A 27,176-nucleotide genomic window follows, 5' to 3' on the forward strand; every position below is an offset into this window, starting at 1 on the left:
ATTTCCTACACATTTCTTCTTATGTACATATCTTTATTCATGGAATATTTGTTCTTATTGTGTTGTTTGTATTATCATAACTAACAATTGAAGGGAAAACTTTTGTAGATATTCATAAAGGTTTCTGATTTTTTTAGAATATGACCTGGACCTTTGATCTTCACCAGATTTATATTTTAGAGAACCATTGACCTTAATAAAAAGACCCTAGGCCTACCTCACTTACCGTTTACGAGTTATGATTACCCATCGCTTATGTCAATTATATCAAATGAAATAAGACATATATTAGGAATCGAAAACAATTACAGAAAAAAAACTGTGAGAAAGATAATACTCAGAAAGGTTCTTAATGTCCTTCAACGCAAGAATTAATGATGTTATGCCATGATCCGTAATTGTGATATCATTCCGGTATTGTATTTACGTTCACTGTTATCTATCTTCCTGTACACTTAAATCAATCAAAATTGTAAACAATTAAAATGGCTCAGGCTGCTTCTAAAACGTGTGAAATTTGTGTTTCTGGACCAGGACATAACTACTGTGAACAGTGTGACCAGCTGTTTTGTGATGGATGTAAAATATCTCATTTACGGACAAAGATGAGCAAAAATCACACATTTCTGAGTGGCCCAAATATCAACCCGGATGTTAAACTATATTGTAAAGAACATGATGAAAACTTTATATATTATTGCATGGAATGTAGTACGCCAGTCTGTAAGATATGTGCTATTAAAAAACACAAATCTCATGATTTTGCTGAAATCAAGGAATCAACTGAAGGAATCAAAGCTGAGGTCAAAATAGTGATCGATATGAAGATGCGAAACCTGCAGTCAAAGATAGCACATATTGACCAAGGTACCCATACACATCAAGCTGATGTACAGCAAGTTATCCAGGCTGTAAAAGAAGAGGGCAGAACATTAAAAGAAATGATTGATAAGAAAGTCGAAGGTCTTATTAATACGCTGAAGGAGAAATACACAGAGAATGTCCAAAACTTACATTCTGTTGGCAATGAGTTAAAAACAGCTTTGGATAAGACGAAGGAGCAGCAGAAGTTCTATCAAGACACGGAGGGGATTAAAGATACCACGAAATTGTTACAAAAACTAAAACAAATAAAGTCACAAGTCGATCAAATAAAAGAAATACAGATTCCTATTATGCCATCAGTCAAATATGTCAAAAAGACAGTAGCAGAGAGTGAAATAGAGAAACTGTTTGGGGAACTAACATTTGGGTAAGTTTGTTCTTAGTTATTGATTTTGTGAAATTCCTTTGAAAACTCTTATTGTCTTTTCCTCTTTTTTCATATGAACTTTGATATATAAGCAGTCTCGTTTCGACTGCAAAGGGTTGAATAAATTTGGCATCTTCCGCTTCTCGTTTCAATTATATAAAGATCTCCAGATTTAATAGAAAATGCGTTAATGAAATGCCTTTATATACAATGTTATTCAAAATTGTCAGTGTTCTCTGATAATTGAATAGAATAACCAGCATTTCCTGAGTTGTAAAACAAGAAAATTTATGGGTTGACTTTATAAAATCCTAAATTTATGTTTACAGTTTCAATTGGAATTCAGTAGGATTCAAAATCCTAGTACAGGCCTTGGGGTTTAGTGTAATTGTAATCATGAATCAGCTGTAATCGATTACATTTTCTGAAGTAATCATTAATCAGCCTACAATCTGATTACATGTAATTTGATTTAATCAATTATATGTCAAAATATCTTGTAATCATGATTCCTTTTGGATTACATTCTGATTACAATGGAAAAAAATCATAAAATTGTGTGAACATTTTTAAGTTGTACAGGTGTTTTATCTGAACATACAAAGACAACTTCAAACTTTTTGACACATCTCAAGATAATGATTATTATTATAATATTTTTAAATCATTAGGTATACTTGGCGTTAATGAGGACAATTTAGACCCAGAATTTAATGTTTATCGAATAAATTAAAAGAAATATGAATAATATTTATAACAAATTTATAGAATTCAAAAATCAAAATTTCTGATATAAGTCAGATTTAAAGGGAACATGGTGAAAGGCTAAACACTCTGGATTTTTTTGTATTAAAAAAGTTTTTTTCAAGGAATAACTATTTTATTGAAAATAGGTTTTTATTGTAAATAATTCATGCTAGTAATAGTTTAAGCTTAATTGAATCAATTAGTTCTCTAAAAATAAACTGTTACAGCATTGAAAGTCCTAGTTAGCCTAATTAAAAAGTATTATAAGTATATTCACAATTAAAAGATGATTATCTGATAATGACTGTTTTATTCATGTTTTACTTTTCTTTAACATAAATTATAATCCGTTTTTAATTTTGTGATCATTATCATCTTTGAATTGACAGGTAGGAGACCAATCAAAGTATGTTTTTATTTCAATTATCTATTCTGTACTTGGGGCAATCTGATATTATGAAATATTGAATCTATGAATATATGATAAAAGATAAAAGAAATTTATATAATTAGCACAAACAAAAATTGTGACAAATATGTTGTTTAAAATAAACAAATGTTGGTATAAATAATTACATGTAAAATGCAATGATTATTAAACAATACAATACAATTTTAGATATGTTTTTGACTGATAACTTAATTACATACAAAATCTGTAAGATGTCAGAAAAACAATAACCAAACCTTAATGCAGACGAAGTAAAAATATATCAAAGATTAATACTTATGTAATGGTAAAGTTTAAAGGTCCATAACCAGTAACAAAATGTGCATGTATACATGTTGTGAATCTTTTATATATAATAAATCGAAGAAATTTTGCAATTATCATTTAATAACATATCAAAAAGAAAAAAAACAAAATGGAAAGTCAAAAGCCCAAAACATCAAATGAATGGATAACAACTGTCATATTTCCTAGTGTAGAAAATGATATCAAATAAAATTCTTTTTCAAAACATGCTACCGTAATAACCTTTCTTCATTTACTTCTTTCAAATGGGTTAATTTAAAATTCATTGTAATCAAATGTAATCATGATTACTTTGCCAATGTAATCATTAATTAAATCAGACACATTGAAAAATGGTGTAATCGTTCATTTAATTTAATCGTACAATTCACAAAGTTATTGTAATTTAATCAATTACATTGAAAGTAATCCCACCCATCTCTGCCTAGTACACATTTGAATTTTAATATCTACTAATAGAAATTGAAATTCCGATTTATACTTTTAGTAATTAAAATCCAGTACAAATCAGGATTTCAATATCTACTACTGGGAATTGGATATCCAAATGTGTAAAAGAATGATTCTGAATTTGTAGTAAATTTCTAGAAGAATCAAGGATATCTTTTAAAAAAAAAAAAGACGTCGTTATAATAACAAAATGTCAAATACGTTGAATGCATTTTTTTTTTTTTTTGTTAATATTGTCATCATAATTACTCACAATTGACCAACACATTAAGTTATAGTCCAAAAATGAAGTTATACTTTGATTAAAATCTATAACATACGTGTACTCTAAAGAGATTTTAAAACCATAAAGGACCTCTAAGAAACTAATGATATAGCGAATTTTATGAAAGATGAAGGACTTTTGGAAAAAAAAAGCGTTGCTGTGAAACGAATTCATATGAAACTGTAACTCCAATTTATAAAAGATTGTTTCAGGATCCTTCTGAATCCTATTGTACCGTAACATAAGCATCTCTAAACTTATTTTGTTTTAAAAATTATTATGACGAATACCTAAACATAATTTCATTCCGTATAGATCGACTGTATTAAGTGTTTAAGTTTCAATGAATCATTTCTAGTTGAAGTTCTATCAAAAGACTTCGAGATTCACGCCAAGAACTCAGCAACCAAAGATAAACTAAACGGTCTTTAATAATAGACATATATACAAAGTCTTAGTACAAACTAATAATAGACATATATAAGAAGTGTTAATACAAACTATTAATAGACATACTTTAGCCTGAAGTTTTCAATTAAAAAGTTGTTGTTCAAACTTAATATAACAATTATTATGAAAATCTTATCACATCAATCACAAGGAAAACATTCCGGCAGGGCATACACAAAGAAAACCACTATTTTATATGACTATGTATACTATACTTCCCCTTTTGCACCTGGATAAGTGAAATAGGGAAAAAAAAGCAGCGATTGTAATGCAATTTGGAAACTCGATGGCGTTATTTTTGGGTTATCTTAAAACATCTTAATCGGTTTGTTTATATTTATAAATACACTGATTTATTTTATTTTAAGATAATTTAGAATTTTGAGATATAAGATGAAAATGAAATTGTTAATAAGATATTATTTTTTTCTCAGAGAAACTGTCAAACAAGAAGAAAACCCTAAACCTAAGAAGAACGTCAGGTTTGTTTTTATAATAGACATGAAACAAAGTTGTTTCTATTATTCCCGTTTTCGTGTTCATCTCTTCTGTGGATTTGACTTTTGTTTCAATAATAAAACCAATCAAAATATCTAGGTTTGTCTTCCTAAGTCATATTCAACATTGCGTTGTACTGTTCTTGATCCCTATAATCAGGATAATTATCCTTTTTTCAATTGGGTTTGATTCCACTGGAACCGATGAGTATGATATAAACAAAACGCGCGTATAATATACTTCGTAAACATATTTTAAATACTGGTTCTTTCTCTTGTAGACATGTTATTATAATAAACCCTAAATTCTAATCAGTGATTTGGCAGTACCGTTAATTGTTTTAAATTTATCTCTTTTTGCACGTTATCAACTAATTTTAGCGACGTTGGTTTTAGAATATACATATGGTTTACCATTGATTGATAAGACTAATGGGTTGCTCGACATACATAAGTAATGTAAATATATATAATTCGTTCAGTATTTTTGTGATTTTACTTTTTGATATGGGATTCAAATGTCTGAGCAAAATTAAAAGTGAGTATTAGAATAATAAGTTACGTTCGAATATCAAATTCTATGAAAGTTAGACATCTCCCTTGAGGATATCTAAATATGATATATTTTATAGAGTTACAAGAACAGCTAAACAATACAGATACAGATGCGATGGGTGCAGGTAAGTGTGATGTTATGTAGTTGTCTTTCGGAAGAGTACAAAACAATAAGTACAAATGCACAGATCATTATGAAATCAGATATGCAAATTTGAAAAACATAGATATGTAAAGCACAAAGCAAGTTTTTCCCTTTTAGATGTTATAAAAAAATATTGAAACAGATCTGTGCCTATCAATTTATAACCTTTATTGTCAATGCCATACATTTTGATTCAATTTTCCTAAATGATATTATTAAAACGCGCGTAAAGTATGTATTGATTACAACATGGCATATTTTATTTTAGACCCTTTATCAGTCATAGGTCCAAATATAATATCCTTGAGTATTTATAATAAAACTCATTTCCACTTCTCATTCTCAATTAGATATTTATCGTCAGACTCTGACCTTTACCTATTTTAAGTGATATGATATATTCGGCAATATGTATTCTACGCTTATGTTTTTACTGTTAAATTCTAATTCGTAAACTCAAACGAACATAACAGTATTTATCAAATAACCACAAACTCTAACATGGGAGACGCCACTTGCAGAGACAAGCGCACATTTTATTATAAATATGAGTATGAATAGTTCGTAAAAATACACAGGTATTAAGTAGCTTGTACTTGTTTCCCCATACCAGTGGTTTACAAACCTGAAAATGAATAATATAATTAATAGTATTATTATTTTGGCAAAATGCTACTGTACACTTTGACTTCAATGGCTCGAATGACTTTAGACCATCTGTGTTCACTCGTGCGTGAACTCAATATCCCAATTGAACAGACATTACTATAATTAACCAAACATGTGATGCGTTTTGTTATTTGATTTTGCCATGTGATTATGGACTTTTCGTATTGATTTTCCTCTGCGCTGTATAATTTTGTGATTTTACTTTCAACTATAACAGTGTATATAAAGTGCGAATCCAGCTAGTTCATTTTCACTGTCATATGCGGGTATGTCTATTGTAGAATAAAGGATCATGGGAACACTGTATTTGTTTACGTTTTGAAAATACCAAATTAATTGATTTGAAGGAAAGTTTTTACATATTTTCATTGTGATATGTCTTTATTATGTACAAACATAGCAATAAAGTTCAAATAAGTGTTATAAAAGCAACATAATATAGCATATCGATTTTTGAAAGCGATCCATTTTAACTATAGATGCGATGAATTATCACTGTTAGTGCAGTCATTTCTGATGTGGAATTTTCGAAGATGCGAGGAATTTTTATTGTAGAATTATGTGATAAATGCACTTGAAACAAATGAAAAAACTTAGTTGATGACTTTAGAATTTATGATAAATGTATTTTCAAATTGAAATACAAACTCCTCATTCATTCTTTACCAAATATATAGCTTTTCAAACTTGTAACAAAAACGCTTCTCAAAATGTCATATTATATTCTTCAAATTACGTTTTTCCTTGATTTAAAAAAAAAATTAAAAGATATTTCTGTATTTTTTTTAAGTCAAAGATTGATATTGCGGAGTTTAAGTGCAGTCTTTTTAAAATAGAGACGAGTACATTTGAGGACGTTATCTTCAACGCAATAAATACACTTGCGAACAGAGAAATATGCATCTTGAAACGCAATGGTGACATAATATTAAGCCCATTATAAATATATTAAAAAAGTGTGTTTTTTATCCCTTTTTATACCGTCTCGTTTCGGGTTGAGCCACAGATAGATAAGATGTCAGATGTGACAATGAGACAACTCTCAAAACGAGTCACAATTTATAAAAGTATACCTTTATACGTCAAAATATGGTCTTCAACATGGAGTCTTGGCTCACACCGAACCACTGTGTATCATCGCCACCGGAAATTGGGTACTAACGAAGCGGAGAGAAATTTAAAAAAAAGTAAACAAGTTAAGAATTCATTCACTTTAAAGCATTTCCACTCATTTGATGAGGGTGCCGCTTAAGAAATGATTTTATGATATATGATTCTTCAATTTATTTGCCCGATAAGTACAAAATTAATACAAGATTTTGTGAAATACTCCAAAACTTGCCACTTAGTACCGAAAAATTTCGAGGTCGATCGTCCTCTGTCGCCCTATTCTTAACATATTGAACTGTTCTTCATTATTTTTTCAGACACGTTTTTAGATTATCATAGTGTGGCATCATATTTACGGAAATTTGTTGTCAAAAAGATGTGTTTTAAAGAAGTCTAGGGTACGGCAACTTGCTCGTGTTGACAAATTTACTGTATGGCAACTTGTTTTCAACTGTATGGCAACTAGATAATTTTAGAATATGTATTTGCCGTCGTTTCAAAGAAAATAAAGTATTCAAGTTCAAATATCTAACGGGGGGATACCTTTTTATGTTAAACTGTTTCTGCCCTTTTCAAGGTTTTGTTTGAGATGAATTTAAACTGTTAAATGTTTTTAATCCACTGTCAACCGACCCTCATTGTCAATTTCTAGATGTAAGTCAAGATATGAAGCCGACTTAACTGTATCTGTAGTATCCTTTATCTCCAATTCGATTGGATAGATGCGTTCCACATAGTCACCAAATTTTGAATTGTTTAGTGAAAGAACGTCATCTATATAGCGGAAAGTAGAGTTAAAGGATATTGCTAACTTCTTATCTTTCTTCCTAAGAAGTTCCTTCATGAAGTCAGCCTCATAATAATAAAGAAACAAGTCGGCAAGTAGAGGGGCACAGTTTGTTCCCATTGGGATGCCGACAGTCTGTTGTAATCTGTTCTGTTAAAATTTGCAATGTTGTTAACTGTTTATTTGAAATTCGGATTCCTGTTATCGGTTAGTTAATACATAACGTGTTCACTGTTTTTGACATCATTTTCTCTGGAAACTGTTATTTACAAGAATCACATTAACATTTGCTGTCCATCTCTTTCTTTACGTTGCTTCCGCAAAGGAGTGACATACACAGCATATATATGTAACTGTCTTTAAAAAATTTTGAGATAGTAAATCCTTAATAAAATGGGGAAAATGTTAAAGAAACAAAAGCCCAACCGAAGAAAACAACCCAACGCAGCGAGAGAATTGTGAACTAGGATGGCAATACACAGTTAGGAAAAAAACTTAAAATTAACACTCATAATTTTTAAACACCCTCTTTCCCTTCCTTCCTAACAAATATGGCTTAGTATTTGAGTAATGCATGTGTATAGTTATGGAAAGAGAATCGTCCATAGATTTGATTTCCAATAGTCATAATGCCGGGTGAAATATAATCTCTTTTTTTGTGTAACCATGGCAACAATTAACATTTATTTGATACAAAATATTGCAAAATAAGGGGTTGAACATATCACAAAGGTCTCATAAATTTGGTCCAAAGGAAAATTTCAATCAATTAGAGTGATACCTTTCCTGAAACCATAGTTTTATATAAAGATATATAGGGAAAACAATTCTGAGTGCCGAGTGCCTGTGAACCATAGACATATATCTATTAAGAGGTAAACAAAACTCATATGCATTTCTGCTGGTTTTTCCATAAAATTGAATTGAAAAGATCGAGCGTCAAATCTTTGTTGAAAAACAATACAAAATTTCTAAATCTATGGCGGTACGGATAGGAAAATATGGACAGTCAAACTGAGAAATGGGGCTTATAAAACCTGCTAAAACTATCTAAATGTTCAAATAAACCCACGAGGAAGGCTGTATTATTCTTCAATTATCTAAAATTCAATTTTAATGTACAAAAACTTTCATATTCCATGGCCATAATGCGAAACTAAACGTGTTAAACTTGTAACTGCGTATTGGTATGTACGTGAAGCTGTCTCCTAAGTGAGCAATCGTTCATTTAGAAAAAGGGGGTAGAAGTTCAATGTTTGTTTCCTGAACATATAAATGAACCAAAATTTCAAAAATGAAATAACTACAAGACTATACAGCAAAGGTTACGGACAGTCAAGTTGGCCCACGGTCAGGTGCAAGACATGCGGCAGTGTTAAACATGTTTTGGGATATCTCAAGCCCCCTTTATACGTCTAACCAATGTAGTTCATTTCTGGTTTCTATTTGTTATGTATCCAAAACGTTAAAAGGAAGAGCCGCTTCTTACCCAGCTAAAACCCTGGTCGTCGGTCCTATGATGAAAATAATTCAGATGTATATGGAATGTTTAAAAAGTTGCATTGTCCCTGAATGGAATGGAAAATAAAGTACATTTCAATTTGCAATTCGTAAAATAACTCAACAGTGTGGTCTGGTAGAAAAGGCAGAAAAATGAGGACTTGGTTCTCAAATTGATGTCAAATTTGCTAGTCTAAGACTTCAGAAATGTAAAGAAGGACCACGGCTTTTTTTTATAAATCAGCTCAGAGTTCTTATTGGGACTTGGAGATGAAAGAGTGCTTCAACTTGTGACACCTTACATGTTACTTTCTGATTAAAACACTGCTTTTGATGATTTAATAATAAAAATCAGTGAACTTTCTTAATTCCTTTTAATAAAATCATGTAAGTATGTGATTGTATGAATAGCCCTGTCAGAGATGTGACCATAATCTATGAGAGTCTCCGCCATAAAAAAATAACGTTCGCACCCTATAGTATTCACTCATTCTATCTGTTTCCTACGTCATGACGATTACCCAAGTTTGCTACGACTGATTGAAATAAAACATTTAATCAACAATACGAATAACAAGAAGAAGCCTCCCTTTTGCTGTTTGAAGCATTTTCGATTATTCATGACATAGTCATTTTTCTCGGAGTCAATTACTCCGTCTGCTTTTCCATCCGTTCAGTTGTCTGTCCATGTGTCAATAAAAAAAATATGGTACTTGCGTGTGTATTCTGAAAATTAGTCAGCTTTATAAAAGATTCCTTAGAGAGTTTGGCATTTATGCGACTTTGTACAGTGGTTTTCAAACGTTTGAATACATTGAAGATATGCACATCCCCTTTTTATTCCTTTTGGGTTTGTTTGGAAAAAAGGTAAATTAAAGTTGCTGTTAACTGTTATCAGCATTTAACATTTGTTGTTAACTGTTTTTGCCAAAATCGAGGTGTTGTTAACATGTTAACGGACCCCCTATTGCCCCCCCCCCCCATCTAATTATGCATTAGATAAAAATGCATTAGATAGAAATACCATTCGCTTGACAGCATTTAAGATGTACGCACATTATGTATTTTCAAAAAGAAACTGACAAGAAAATTAATTTTAAATACAATTAACGATTTATTTCTTCTTACTTTCGATGAAAACAAAGTATTTTCTTAATTTTTCTTTTTTCAAATGAATCATTTCAGAAATATAAAAAAATAACAATGTATTTAAATCAGCACATACTTTATGTGTAGGTCCGAATTATCGATCCAATGGTTCGGTGGTTGTCGTTGGTTCATCTCTATCATATTTGTTGTTTTTCATAAATTGTTTTGTTATGAGTCAGTTAGTTTTCTTTTTGAATCCTTCCACATTTTTCATGTCGGTGCTTTTTATAGCCGACTATAAGATATGAGTTTTCGTTGTTGAAGGCCGTACGATAGCATATAGCTGCTAAAATACATTGTTGAAGACCGTGCGGTTACCTAGAGTTGTTAATTTCTGTGTCATTTTGGACTCTTGTGGAGAGTTGTCTCATTGGCAATCATACCACATCTTTTTATACATACACTTTATTTGATCCTGATGGATAGTTATCTTATTTGCTATCATACCCCCTTTCCACTGTTTTTATTTTTTTCTAAACCTAGCACCTACAAAAGATGAATGGGCGGGTTATGTTATTGAACTTACAAAATTTCACCATAATACCGGCGTCACACATAAGCGTATTAAAAAATCGTGTACTCTGCCAATACGCTAGTAATTTTGGATGCATTCAACCTTTCAATCATATCTGTAATGTCTTCACAACGAGCTCTAAGCGTGTAATGGGCGTACGAGAAGTGTACCCAAGCAAGACGCGTCCGGTTCGTATCTTGGACGTTCAGTTATGGGGTGTTGTGACAAACACACCCGCATACGTTTTACTTAATGTCGAACGATCTCAAAAGGTATACAACGTGTCCTAAACGTGTATCAAACTTATCTGTGGTGCGTTAAACGCGCTTGTAGCGTATGTATAACGTGCGTGTAGCGTACAGGTATACGCAATAGACAAAGGCTTGAGCTGGATAAAAATGTCCTCGAGTTGTAGCGTTTACCAAGCGTATACATGTGTATTTCGACGTACTTCAAACTTATGCAACTTGCGCTTAACGATTGCTTAAGCGTTCCTCTGGCGTGTAACTAACCGACTTTGTCAATTTTCTCTGTACGTTTGGTGCACGCCGTTCAATGTATGATGCCGGCATAACAACAAGTAAGACAACAGTCGTTAGTAGTATAACGATATATATATGAATGTATTTAGGATAATATGGTTGAAAAAAACCTTTGTGTACAAAGTCGAAAAGCGGTACGCAACGACGACTTCTGAACGAAATTAACGGCATATATTTAATAATATTTGATAAGTAAGTCATTTTGTATATTTGTAAGCCTGTAAATCATTGATATCAACAAAATATCGCCACTTGATATTATTAAAACAGTGATTAATTTCCTCTTAAAATTATAATATATTGCAAGACGCCGTACAGACAAAAGTTGTTATTTTGCAATTCGCCATACAACGTCCTGCAATTCGCCGTACAATAAACAAACAATGTTTTTGTCCATATTCTTTTAAAAACATCTTTTTGACAACAAATTTCAGTAAATATGATGCCACACTATAATAATCTAAAAACGTGTCTGGAAAAATAATGAAAAACAGTTCAATATCTTGAGAATGGGGCGACAGAAGACGATAGGGCTCGAAATTTTCCGGTACTAAGTGACAAGTTTTGGAGTATTTCACAAAATCTTGTATTAATTTTGTACTTATCGGTCTAATAAATTGAAGAATTATATATCATAAAATTATTTCTTAAGCGGCACCCTTATCAAACGAGTAGAAATGCCTTAAAGTGAATGAATTCTTAACTTGTTTACTTTTTTTTCTATTTCTCTCCGCTTCGTTAGTACCCAATTTCCGGTGGCGATGATACACAGTGCGAACAGCAAGTTATAAAGGGCCCCAGTGTAAAACCTTTTAAACGGGAAAACCAACGATTCAATCTTTATCAAGATGTACGTAATTAGTGGTGAAGTGTCATGGAAATGGATTAAAAATCAAGGATATGGAAATGGATAAAAAAAAACAAGGATAAAGATCCCTATACGATTCATAAGAAATTTTAAAATGGAATACATTTGAAATAAATGTTATTTCTATTGAATTTATTTAGAGTGTTTTAAAACCAAACTTTACTCCGTAAGTTAAATTTTATCAAATCCGTCTCTTACTTTATCTATTGTTTGAGCAAGTCGGCTAAATTAAGGCTTTACAGCTAATTCCTAATGCATGTAAAGCAAAACTTTGGTTGACTTGATTGCTTAGTTTGTATAGTTGTTTTTACAAACTTTGTAAATAAGATTGACATGTTGAAACAATATGTATCGGCATAATTTAACCTGTATTTATATAAGTATTATATTTGAATTAAATTGGGTGTTATCATAATGATTGTACAAAAACAAAACAAAGCAACCACGCTAACTAGTCTTGCTTTACATACTTAAAAAAATACGCTGTAATAAATAAAAAAATGAATATATCATACAGTGAAAATGCGCCGCATATACAATACTAATGAATCGCTCTACAGTGAAAATAAATCAATGTTTCCGTTATAATGATGGAGACAAAATCCCCATGTTGTTCAATGTTTCTGTTATAATGATGGAGACAAAATCCCAATGTTGTTCAATGTTTCTGTTATAATGATTGAGACATAATCCCCATGTTGTTCAATGTTTTTGTTATAATGATGGAGACAAAATCCCCATGTTGTTCAATGTTTCTGTTATAATGATGGAGACAAAATCCCTATGTTGTTCAATGTTTCTGTTATAATGATGGAGACAAACTCCCCATGTTGTTCAATGTTTCTGTGATAATGATGGAGATAAACTCGCCATGTTGTTCAATGTTTCTGTTATAATGATGGAGACAAAATCCCCATGTTGTTCAATGTTTCTGTTATAATGATGGAGACAAAATCCCCATGTTGTTCAATGTTTCTGTTAAAATGATGGAAACAAAACCCCCATGTTGTTCAATGTTTCTGTTATAACGATGGAGACAAAATCCCCATGTTGTTTAATGTTTCCGTTTAATGATGGAGACAAAATCCCCATGTTGTTCAATGTTTCTGCTTTAATGATGGAGAAAAAATCCCCATGTTGTTCTATGTTTCTGTTATAATGATGGAGACAAAACCCCCATGTTGTTCAATGTTTCTGTTATAATGATGGAGACAAAATCCCCATGTTGTTCAATGTTTCCGTTATAATGATGGAGACAAAATCTCCATGCTGTTCAATGTTTCTGTTATAATGATGGAGACAAAATCTTCATGTTGTTCAATGTTTCCGTTATATAGATGGAGACAAAATCCCCATGTTGTTCAATGTTGCCGTTATAATGATGGAGACAAAATCTTCATGTTGTTCAATGTTTCCGTTATAATGATGTAGACAAAATCCTCAAGTTGTTCAATGTTTCTGTTATAATGATAGAGACATAATCCCCATGTTGTTCAATTTTTCTGTTATAATGATGGAGACAAAATCCCCATGTTGTTCAATGTTTCTGTTATATAGATGGAGACAAAATCCCCATGCTGTTCAATGTTTCTGTTATAATGATGGAGACAAAAACCCCATGTTGTTCAATGTTTCTGTTATAATGATGGAGACAAAATCCCCATGTTGTTCAATGTTTCTGTTATAATGATGGAGACAAAATCTTCATGTTGTTCAATGTTTCCGTTATAATGATGGAGACAAAACCCCCATGTTGTTCAATGTTTCCGTTATAATGATGGAGACAAAATCCCCATGTTGTTCAATGTTTCCGTTATAATGATGGAGACAAAATCCCCATGTTGTTTAATGTTTCGGCTATAATGATGGAGACAAAATCCCCATGTTGTTCAATGTTTCTGTTATATAGATGGAGACAAAATCCCCATGTTGTTCAATGTTTCTGTTATAATGATGGAGACAAACTCCCCATGTTGTTCAATATTTCTATTATAATGATGGAGACAAAATCCCAATGTTGTTCAATGTTTTGATAATAATGATGGATACATAATCCCCATGTTGTTCAATGTTTCGTTTATAATGATGGAGACAAAATCCCCATCTTGTTCAATGTTCCGTTATAATGATGGAGACAAAACCCCCATGTTGTTCAATGTTTCTGTTATATAGATGGAGACAAGATCCCCATGTTGTTTAATGTTTCTATTATAATGATAGAGACATAATCCCCATGTTGTTCAATGTTTCCGTTATAATGATAGAGACAAAACCTCCATGTTGTTCAATGTTTCTGTTATAATGATGGAGACAAAATCCCCATGTTGTTCAATGTTACTGTTATAATGATGGAGACAAAATCCACATGTTGTTCAATATTTCCGTTATAATGATGGAGACAAAATCCCTATGCTGTTCAATGTTGCCGTTATAATGATGGAGACGAAATCCCCATGCTGTTCAATGTTGCCGTTCTAATGATGGAGACAAAATCTCCATGTTGTTCAATGTTTTTGTTATAATGATGGAGACGAAAACCCCATGCTGTTCAATGTTGCCGTTATAATGATGGAAACAAAATCTCCATGTTGTTCAATGTTTTTGTTATAATGATGGAGAAATAATCCCCATGTTGTTCAATGTTACTGTTATAATGATGGAAACAAACTCCCCATGTTGTTCAATGTTTTTGTTATAATAATGGAGACAAAATCCCAATGTTGTTCAATGTTTTTATTATAATGATGGAGACATAATCCCCATGTTGTTCAATGTTTCCGTTATAATGATGGAGACAAAATCCCCATCTTGTTCAATGTTGCCGTTATAATGATGGAGACAAAATCCCCATGTTGTTCAATGTTTCTGCTATAATGATGTAGATAATATCCCCATGTTATCAATGTTTCTGTTATAATGATGGAGACAAAATCCCCATTTTGTTCAATGTTTCTGCTGTAATGATGTAGACAAAATCCTCAAGTTGTTCAATGTTTCTGTTATAATGATGGAGACAAAATCTCCATGTTGTTCAATGTTTCTGTTATAAAGATGGAGAAAAAATCCCTATGTTGTTCAATGTATTTGTTATAATGATGGAGACAAAATCCCCATGTTGTTCAATGTTTCCGTTATAATGATGGAGACATAATCCTCATGTTGTTCAATGTTTCCGTTATAATGATGGAGACAAAATCTTCATGTTGTTCAATGTTTCCGTTATAATGATGGAGACAAAACCTTCATGTTGTTCAATGTTTCTGCTATAATGATGGAGACAAAACCCCCATGTTGTTCAATGTTTCTGTTATATAGATGGAGAAAAAATCCACATGTTGTTCAATGTTTCTGTTATAATATTGGAGACAAAATCCCCTTGTTGTTCAATGTTTCTGTTACAATGATGGAGACAAAATCCCCATTTTGTTCAATGTTTCTGCTATAATGATGTAGACAAAATCCTCAAGTTGTTCAATGTTTCTGTTGTAATGATGGAGACAAGATCCCCATGTTATCAATGTTTCTGCTATAATGATGTAGACAAAATCCTAAAGTTGTTCAATGTTTCTGTTATAATGATGGAGACAAGATCCCCATGTTATCAATGTTTCTGCTATAATGATGTAGACGAAATCCTCAAGTTGTTCAATGTTTCTGTTATAACGATGGAGACATAATCCCCATGTTATCAATGTTTCTGGTATAATGATGGAGACATAATCCCCATGTTGTAATGTTTCCATTATAATGATGGAGACATAATCCTCATGTTGTTCAATGTTTCCGTTATAATGATGAGACAAAATCTTCATGTTGTTCAATGTTTCCGTTATAATGATGGAGACAAAACCCCCATGTTGTTCAATGTTTCTGCTATAATGATGGAGACAAAACCCCCATGTTGTTCAATGTTTCTGTTATATAGATGGAGACAAAATCCACATGTTGTTCAATGTTTCCATTATAATGATGGAGACATAATCCTCATGTTGTTCAATGTTTCCGTTATAATGATGGAGACAAAATTCCCATGTTGTTCAATGTTTCTGCTATAATGATGGAGACAAAATCCCCATGTTGTTCAATGTTTCTGTTATATAGATGGAGACAAAATCCCCATGTTGTTCAATGTTTCTGTTATAATGATGGGGACAAACTCCCCATGTTGTTTAATATTTCTGTTAGAAAGATGGAGACAAAATCCCAATGTTGTTCAATGTTTTTATAATAATGATGGAGACATAATCCCCATGTTGTTTAATGTTTCCGTTATAATGATGGAGAAAAAATCCCCATTTTGTTCAATGTTTCCGTTATAATGAATGACACAAAATCTCCATGTTGTTCAATGTTTCCGTTATAATGATGGAGACAAAACCCCCATGTTGTTCAATGTTTCTGTTATATAGATGGAGACACAATCTTCATGTTGTTTAATGTTTCTGATATAATGATAGAGACATAATCCCCATGTTGTTCAATGTTTCCGTTATAATGATAGAAACAAAATCTCCATGTTGTTCAATGTTTCTGTTATAATGATGGAGACAAAATCCCCATGTTGTTCAATGTTACTGTTATAATGATGGAGACAAAATCCACATGTTGTTCAATATTTCCGTTATAATGATGGAGACAAAATCCCTATGCTGTTCAATGTTGCCGTTATAATGATGGAGACGAAATCCCCATGCTGTTCAATGTTGCCGTTATAATGATGGAGACAAAATCTCCATGTTGTTCAATGTTTTTGTTATAATGATGGAGACAAAATCTCCATGTTGTTCAATGTTTCCGTTATAATGATGGAGACAAAATCCCCATTTTGTTCAATGTTTCCGTTAAACTGATGGAGACAAAATCCCCATGTTGTTTAATGTTTCTGTTATAATGATAGAGACATAATCCCCATGTTGTTCAATGTTTCCGTTATAATGATAGAGACAAAATCTTCATGTTGTTCAATGTTTCTGTTATAATGATGGAGACAAAATCCCCATGCTGTTCAATGTTACTGTTATAATGATGGGGACAAAATCCACATGTTGTTCAATGTTACTGTTATATTGATGGAGACAAAATCCCTATGCTGTTCAATGTTGCCGTTATAATGATGGAGACGAAATCCCCATGCTGTTCAATGTTGCCGTTATAATGATGGAGACAAAATCTCCATGTTGTTCAATGTTTTTGTTATAATGATGGAGACATAATCCCCATGTTGTTCAATGTTACTGTTATAATGATGGAGACAAACTCCCCATGTTGTTCAATGTTTCTGTTAAAATGATGGAGACAAAATCCCCATGTTGTTCAATGTTACTGTTATAATGATGGAGACAAAAACCACATGTTGTTCAATATTTCCGTTATAATGATGGAGACAAAATCCCTATGCTGTTCAATGTTGCCGTTATAATGATGGAGACGAAATCCCCATGCTGTTCAATGTTTTTGTTATAATGATGGAGACATAATCCCCATGTTGTTCAATGTTACTGTTATAATGATGGAGACAAACTCCCCATGTTGTTCAATGTTTTTGTTATAATGATGGAGACAAAATCCCAATGTTGTTCAATGTTTCCCTTATAATGATGGAGACAAAATCCCCATGTTGTTCAATGTTTCTGTTGTAATGATGGAGACAAAATCTCCATGTTGTTCAATGTTTCTGTTATAATGATGGAGACAAGATCCCCATGTTATCAATGTTTCTGCTATAATGATGTAGACAAAATCCTCAAGTTGTTCAATGTTTTTGTTGTAATGATGGAGACAAGATCCCCATGTTATCAATGTTTCTGCTATAATGATGTAGACAAAATCCTCAAGTTGTTCAATGTTTCTGTTATAATGATGGAGACATAATCCCCATGTTATCAATGTTTCTGTTATAATGATGAAGACATAATCCCCATGTTGTTCAATGTTTCCGTTATAATGATGGAGACAAAATTCCCATGTTGTTCAATGTTTCTGCTATAATGATGGAGACAAAATCCCCATGTTGTTCAATGTTTCTGTTATATAGATGGAGACAAAATCCCCATGTTGTTCAATGTTTCTGTTATAATGATGGAGACAAACTCCCCATGTTGTTCAATATTTCTGTTAGAATGATGGAGACAAAATCCCAATGTTGTTCAATGTTTTTATAATAATGATGGAGACATAATCTCCATGTTGTTTAATGTTTCCGTTATATTGATGGAGACAAAATCCCTATGCTGTTCAATGTTGCCGTTATAATGATGGAGACGAAATCCCCATGCTGTTCAATGTTGCCGTTATAATGATGGAGACAAAATCTCCATGTTGTTCAATGTTTTTGTTATAATGATGGAGACATAATCCCCATGTTGTTCAATGTTACTGTTATAATGATGGAGACAAACTCCCCATGTTGTTCAATGTTTTTGTTATAATGATGGAGACAAAATCCCAATGTTGTTCAATGTTTCCCTTATATTGATGGAGACAAAATCCCCATGTTGTTCAATGTTTCTGTTGTAATGATGGAGACAAAATCTCCATGTTGTTCAATGTTTCTGTTATATTGATGGAGACAAGAAACAAATGTTATCAATGTTTCTGCTATAATGATGTAGACAAAATCCTCAAGTTGTTCAATGTTTTTGTTGTAATGATGGAGACAAGATCCCCATGTTATCAATGTTTCTGCTATAATGATGTAGACAAAATCCTCAAGTTGTTCAATGTTTCTGTTATAATGATGGAGACATAATCCCCATGTTATCAATGTTTCTGTTATAATGATGAAGACATAATCCCCATGTTGTTCAATGTTTCCGTTCCGTTATAATGATGGAGACAAAATTCCCATGTTGTTCAATGTTTCTGCTATAATGATGGAGACAAAATCCCCATGTTGTTCAATGTTTCTGTTATATAGATGGAGACAAAATCCTTATGTTGTTCAATGTTTCTGTTATAATGATGGAGACAAACTCCCCATGTTGTTCAATATTTCTGTTAGAATGATGGAGACAAAATCCCAATGTTGTTCAATGCTTTTATAATAATGATGGAGACATAATCTCCATGTTGTTTAATGTTTCCGTTATAATGATGGAGAAAAAATCCCTATCTTGTTCAATGTTTCCGTTATAATGAATGACACAAAATCTCCATGTTGTTCAATGTTTCCGTTATAATGATGGAGACAAAACCCCCATGTTGTTCAATGTTTCTGTTATATAGACGGAGACAAAATCCCCATGTTGTTTAATGTTTCTGATATAATGATAGAGACATAATCCCCATGTTGTTCAATGTTTCCGTTATAATGATAGAAACAAAATCTCCATGTTGTTCAATGTTTCTGTTATAATGATGGAGACAAAATCCCCATGTTGTTCAATGTTACTGTTATAATGATGGAGACAAAATCCACATGTTGTTCAATATTTCCGTTATAATGATGGAGACAAAATCCCTATGCTGTTCAATGTTGCCGTTATAATGATGGAGACGAAATCCCCATGCTGTTCAATGTTGCCGTTATAATGATGGAGACAAAATCTCCATGTTGTTCAGTGTTTTTGTTATAATGATGGAGACAAAATCTCCATGTTGTTCAATGTTTCCGTTATAATGATGGAGACAAAATCCCCATTTTGTTCAATGTTTCCGTTAAACTGATGGAGACAAAATCCCCATGTTGTTTAATGTTTCTGTTATAATGATAGAGACATAATCCCCATGTTGTTCAATGTTTCCCTTATAATGATAGAGACAAAATCTTCATGTTGTTCAATGTTTCTGTTATAATGATGGAGACAAAATCCCCATGCTGTTCAATGTTACTGTTATAATGATGGGGACAAAATCCACATGTTGTTCAATGTTACTGTTATATTGATGGAGACAAAATCCCTATGCTGTTCAATGTTGCCGTTATAATGATGGAGACAAAATCCCAATGTTGTTCAGTGTTTTTGTTATAATGATGGAGACATAAACCCCATGTTGTTCAATGTTACTGTTATAATGATGGAGACAAACTCCCCATGTTGTTCAATGTTTTTGTTATAATGATGGAGACAAAATCCCAATGTTGTTCAATGTTTCCCTTATAATGATGGAGACAAAATCCCCATGTTGTTCAATGTTTCTGTTGTAATGATGGAGACAAAATCTCCATGTTGTTCAATGTTTCTGTTATAATGATGGAGACAAGATCCCCATGTTATCAATGTTTCTGCTGTAATGATGTAGACAAAATCCTCAAGTTGTTCAATGTTTTTGTTGTAATGATGGAGACAAGATCCCCATGTTATCAATGTTTCTGCTATAATGATGTAGACAAAATCCTCAAGTTGTTCAATGTTTCTGTTATAATGATGGAGACATAATCCCCATGTTATCAATGTTTCTGTTATAATGATGAAGACATAATCCCCATGTTGTTCAATGTTTCTGTTATATAGATGGAGACAAAATCCACATGTTGTTCAATGTTTCCGTTATAATGATGGAGACATAATCCTCATGCTGTTCAATCTTTCCGTTATAATGATGGAGACAAAACCCCCATGTTGTTCAATGTTTCTGCTATAATGATGGAGACAAAACCCCCATGTTGTTCAATGTTTCTGTTATATAGATGGAGACAAAATCCACATGTTGTTCAATGTTTCCGTTATAATGATGGAGACATAATCCTCATGTTGTTCAATGTTTCCGTTATAATGATGGAGACAAAATCCCCATGTTGTTCAATGTTTCTGCTATAATGATGGAGACAAAATCCCCATGTTGTTCAATGTTTCTGTTATATAGATGGAGACAAAATCTCCATGTTGTTCAATGTTTCTGTTATAATGATGGAGACAAACTTCCCATGTTGTTCAATATTTCTGTTAGAATGATGGAGACAAAATCTCCATGATGTTCAATGTTTTTATAATAATGATGGAGACATAATCCCCATGTTGTTCAATGTTTCCGTTATAATGATGGAGACAAAATCTCCATGTTGTTCAATGTTTCCGTTATAATGATGGAGACAAAAACCCCATGTTGTTCAATGTTTCTGTTATAATGATGGAGACAAAATCCCCATGTTGTTCAATGTTTCCGTTATAATGATGGAGACAAAACCCCCATGTTGTTCAATGTTTCTGTTATAATGATGGAGACGAAATCCCCATGTTGTTCAATGTTTCTGTTATAATGATGGACACAAAATCCCCATGTTGTTCAATGTTTCTGTTATAATGATGGACACAAAATCCCTATGCTGTTCAATGTTGCCGTTATAATGATGGAGACAAAATCTCCATGTTGTTCAATGTTTTTGTTATAATAATAGAGACATAATCTCCATGTTATCAATGTTTCTGTTATAATGATGGAGACAAAATCTCCATGTTGTTCAATGTTTCCGTTATAATGATGGAGACAAAATCCCCATGTTGTTCAATGTTTCTGTTATAATGATGGACACAAAATCCCCATGTTGTTCAATGCTTCTGTTATAATAATGGAGACGAAATCCCCATGCTGTTCAATGTTGCCGTTATAATGATGGAGACAAAATCTCCATGTTGTTCAATGTTTTTGTTATAATAATAGAGACATAATCTCCATGTTATCAATGTTTCTGTTATAATGATGGAGACAAAATCTCCATGTTGTTCAATGTTTCCGTTATAATGATGGAGACAAAATCCCCATTTTGTTCAATGTTTCCGTTAAACTGATGGAGACAAAATCCCCATGTTGTTTAATGTTTCTGTTATAATGATAGAGACATAATCCCCATGTTGTTCAATGTTTCCGTTATAATGATAGAGACAAAATCTCCATGTTGTTCAATGTTTCTGTTATAATGATGGAGACAAAATCCCCATGTTGTTCAATGTTACTGTAATAATGATGGGGACAAAATCCACATGTTGTTCAATGTTACTGTTATAATGATGGAGACAAAATCCCTATGCTGTTCAATGTTGCCGTTATAATGATGGAGACGAAATCCCCATGCTGTTCAATGTTGCCGTTATAATGATGGAGACAAAATCTTCATGTTGTTCAATGTTTTTGTTATAATGATGGAGACATAATCCCCATGTTGTTCAATGTTACTGTTATAATAATGGAGACAAACTCCCCATGTTGTTCAATGTTTCTGTTATAATGATGGAGACAAAATCCAAATGTTGTTCAATGTTTCCCTTATAATGATGGAGACAAAATCCACATGTTGTTCAATGTTTCTGTTGTAATGATGGAGACAAAATCTCCATGTTGTTCAATGTTTCTGTTATAATGATGGAGACGTAATCCCCATGTTATCAATGTTTCTGTTATAATGATTGAGACAAAATCCCCATTTTGTTCAATGTTTCTGCTATAATGATGTAGACAAAATCCTCAAGTTGTTCAATGTTTCTGTTGTAATGATAAAGACATAATCCCAATGTTGTTCAATGTTTCTGTTATAATGATGGAGACAAAATCCCCATGTTGTTCAATGTTTCTGTTACAATGATGGAGACATAATCTCCATGTTGTTCAATGTTTCTGTTGTAATGATGGAGACAAAATCTCCATGTTGTTCAATGTTTCTGTTGTAATGATGGAGACAAAATCTCCATGTTGTTCAATGTTTCTGTTATAATGATGGAGACATAATCCCAATGTTGTTCAATGTTTCTGTTGTAATGATGGAGACAAAATCTCCATGTTGTTAAATGTTTCTGTTATAATGATGTAGACATAATCCCCATGTTATCAATGTTTTTGTTACAATGATTGAGACAAAATCCCCATTTTGTTCAATGTTTCTGCTATAATGATGTAGACAAAATCCTCAAGTTGTTCAATGTTTCTGTTATAATGATGGAGACATAATCCCCATGTTATCAATGTTTCTGTTATAATGATGAAGACATAATCCCCATGTTGTTCAATGTTTCTGTTATATAGATGGAGACAAAATCCACATGTTGTTCAATGTTTCCGTTATAATGATGGAGATATAATCCTCATGTTGTTCAATCTTTCCGTTATAATGATGGAGACAAAACCCCCATGTTGTTCAATGTTTTTGCTATAATGATGGAGACAAAACCCCCATGTTGTTCAATGTTTCTGTTATATAGATGGAGACAAAATCCACATGTTGTTCAATGTTTCCGTTATAATGATGGAGACATAATCCTCATGTTGTTCAATGTTTCCGTTATAATGATGGAGACAAAATCCCCATGTTGTTCAATGTTTCTGCTATAATGATGGAGACAAAATCCCCATGTTGTTCAATGTTTCTGTTATATAGATGGAGACAAAATCCCCATGTTGTTCAATGTTTCTGTTATAATGATGGAGACAAACTTCCCATGTTGTTCAATATTTCTGTTAGAATGATGGAGACAAAATCCCAATGATGTTCAATGTTTTTATAATAATGATGGAGACATAATCCCCATGTTGTTCAATGTTTCCGTTATAATGATGGAGACAAAATCTCCATGTTGTTCAATGTTTCCGTTATAATGATGGAGACAAAACCCCCATGTTGTTCAATGTTTCTGTTATAATGATGGAGACAAAATCCCCATGTTGTTCAATGTTTCCGTTATAATGATGGAGACAAAACCCCCATGTTGTTCAATGTTTCTGTTATAATGATGGAGACGAAATCCCCATGTTGTTCAATGTTTCTGTTATAATGATGGACACAAAATTCTCATGTTGTTCAATGTTTCTGTTATAATGATGGACACAAAATCCCTATGCTGTTCAATGTTGCCGTTATAATGATGGAGACAAAATCTCCATGTTGTTCAATGTTTTTGTTATAATAATAGAGACATAATCTCCATGTTATCAATGTTTCTGTTATAATGATGGAGACAAAATCTCCATGTTGTTCAATGTTTCCGTTATAATGATGGAGACAAAATCCCCATGTTGTTCAATGTTTCTGTTATAATGATGGACACAAAATCCCCATGTTGTTCAATGTTTCTGTTATAATAATGGAGACGAAATCCCCATGCTGTTCAATGTTGCCGTTATAATGATGGAGACAAAATCTCCATGTTGTTCAATGTTTTTGTTATAATAATAGAGACATAATCTCCATGTTATCAATGTTTCTGTTATAATGATGGAGACAAAATCTCCATGTTGTTCAATGTTTCCGTTATAATGATGGAGACAAAATCCCCATTTTGTTCAATGTTTCCGTTAAACTGATGGAGACAAAATCCCCATGTTGTTTAATGTTTCTGTTATAATGATAGAGACATAATCCCAATGTTGTTCAATGTTTCCGTTATAATGATAGAGACAAAATCTCCATGTTGTTCAATGTTTCTGTTATAATGATGGAGACAAAATCCCCATGTTGTTCAATGTTACTGTTATAATGATGGGGACAAAATCCACATGTTGTTCAATGTTACTGTTATAATGATGGAGACAAAATCCCTATGCTGTTCAATGTTGCCGTTATAATGATGGAGACGAAATCCCCATGCTGTTCAATGTTGCCGTTATAATGATGGAGACAAAATCTTCATGTTGTTCAATGTTTTTGTTATAATGATGGAGACATAATCCCCATGTTGTTCAATGTTACTGTTATAATGATGGAGACAAACTCCCCATGTTGTTCAATGTTTCTGTTATAATGATGGAGACAAAATCCCAATGTTGTTCAATGTTTCCCTTATAATGATGGAGACAAAATCCACATGTTGTTCAATGTTTCTGTTGTAATGATGGAGACAAAATCTCCATGTTGTTCAATGTTTCTGTTATAATGATGGAGACGTAATCCCCATGTTATCAATGTTTCTGTTATAATGATTGAGACAAAATCCCCATTTTGTTCAATGTTTCTGCTATAATGATGTAGACAAAATCCTCAAGTTGTTCAATGTTTCTGTTGTAATGATAAAGACATAATCCCAATGTTGTTCAATGTTTCTGTTATAATGATGGAGACAAAATCCCCATGTTGTTCAATGTTTCTGCTACAATGATGGAGACATAATCTCCATGTTGTTCAATGTTTCTGTTGTAATGATGGAGACAAAATCTCCATGTTGTTCAATGTTTCTGTTGTAATGATGGAGACAAAATCTCCATGTTGTTCAATGTTTCTGTTATAATGATGGAGACGTAATCCCAATGTTGTTCAATGTTTCTGTTGTAATGATGGAGACAAAATCTCCATGTTGTTAAATGTTTCTGTTATAATGATGTAGACATAATCCCCATGTTATCAATGTTTTTGTTACAATGATGGAGACAAAATCTTCATGTTGTTCAATGTTTCTGCTATAATGATGTAGACAAAATCCCCATGTTGTTCAATGTTTCCGTTATAATGATGGAGACAAAACCCCCATGTTGTTCAATGTTTCTGTTATAATGATGGAGACGAAATCCCCATGTTGTTCAATGTTTCTGTTATAATGATGGACACAAAATTCTCATGTTGTTCAATGTTTCTGTTATAATGATGGAGACAAAATCTCCATGTTGTTCAATGTTTCTGTTATAATGATGGAGACGTAATCCCCATGTTATCAATGTTTCTGTTATAATGATTGAGACAAAATCCCCATTTTGTTCAATGTTTCTGCTATAATGATGTAGACAAAATCCTCAAGTTGTTCAATGTTTCTGTTGTAATGATAAAGACATAATCCCAATGTTGTTCAATGTTTCTGTTATAATGATGGAGACAAAATCCCCATGTTGTTCAATGTTTCTGTTACAATGATGGAGACATAATCTCCATGTTGTTCAATGTTTCTGTTGTAATGATGGAGACAAAATCTCCATGTTGTTCAATGTTTCTGTTGTAATGATGGAGACAAAATCTCCATGTTGTTCAATGTTTCTGTTATAATGATGGAGACATAATCCCAATGTTGTTCAATGTTTCTGTTGTAATGATGGAGACAAAATCTCCATGTTGTTAAATGTTTCTGTTATAATGATGTAGACATAATCCCCATGTTATCAATGTTTTTGTTACAATGATTGAGACAAAATCCCCATTTTGTTCAATGTTTCTGCTATAATGATGTAGACAAAATCCTCAAGTTGTTCAATGTTTCTGTTATAATGATGGAGACATAATCCCCATGTTATCAATGTTTCTGTTATAATGATGAAGACATAATCCCCATGTTGTTCAATGTTTCTGTTATATAGATGGAGACAAAATCCACATGTTGTTCAATGTTTCCGTTATAATGATGGAGATATAATCCTCATGTTGTTCAATCTTTCCGTTATAATGATGGAGACAAAACCCCCATGTTGTTCAATGTTTTTGCTATAATGATGGAGACAAAACCCCCATGTTGTTCAATGTTTCTGTTATATAGATGGAGACAAAATCCACATGTTGTTCAATGTTTCCGTTATAATGATGGAGACATAATCCTCATGTTGTTCAATGTTTCCGTTATAATGATGGAGACAAAATCCCCATGTTGTTCAATGTTTCTGCTATAATGATGGAGACAAAATCCCCATGTTGTTCAATGTTTCTGTTATATAGATGGAGACAAAATCCCCATGTTGTTCAATGTTTCTGTTATAATGATGGAGACAAACTTCCCATGTTGTTCAATATTTCTGTTAGAATGATGGAGACAAAATCCCAATGATGTTCAATGTTTTTATAATAATGATGGAGACATAATCCCCATGTTGTTCAATGTTTCCGTTATAATGATGGAGACAAAATCTCCATGTTGTTCAATGTTTCCGTTATAATGATGGAGACAAAACCCCCATGTTGTTCAATGTTTCTGTTATAATGATGGAGACAAAATCCCCATGTTGTTCAATGTTTCCGTTATAATGATGGAGACAAAACCCCCATGTTGTTCAATGTTTCTGTTATAATGATGGAGACGA

At 32.5% G+C, this 27,176-nt stretch overlaps 1 protein-coding gene across 1 annotated transcript in view; it reads left to right on the forward strand.

The window, feature by feature from the left end:
* The first annotated feature begins 371 nt into the window (after positions 1 to 371).
* LOC143043842 (tripartite motif-containing protein 46-like) overlaps positions 372 to 27,176 on the forward strand; it is a 33,101-nt gene continuing 6,296 nt past the window's right edge. Inside the window, exons 1-3 of the mRNA XM_076216023.1 lie at positions 372 to 1,252; positions 4,356 to 4,403; positions 5,051 to 5,098. Of these exons, the coding sequence (XP_076072138.1) occupies positions 486 to 1,252; positions 4,356 to 4,403; positions 5,051 to 5,098 (863 nt within the window). The 5' untranslated portion in view covers positions 372 to 485. The remainder of the gene's footprint in view (positions 1,253 to 4,355; positions 4,404 to 5,050; positions 5,099 to 27,176) is intronic.

The sequence above is a fragment of the Mytilus galloprovincialis genome, chromosome 8, assembly GCF_965363235.1.
Source record: "Mytilus galloprovincialis chromosome 8, xbMytGall1.hap1.1, whole genome shotgun sequence".
NCBI lineage: Eukaryota > Metazoa > Mollusca > Bivalvia > Mytilida > Mytilidae > Mytilus > Mytilus galloprovincialis.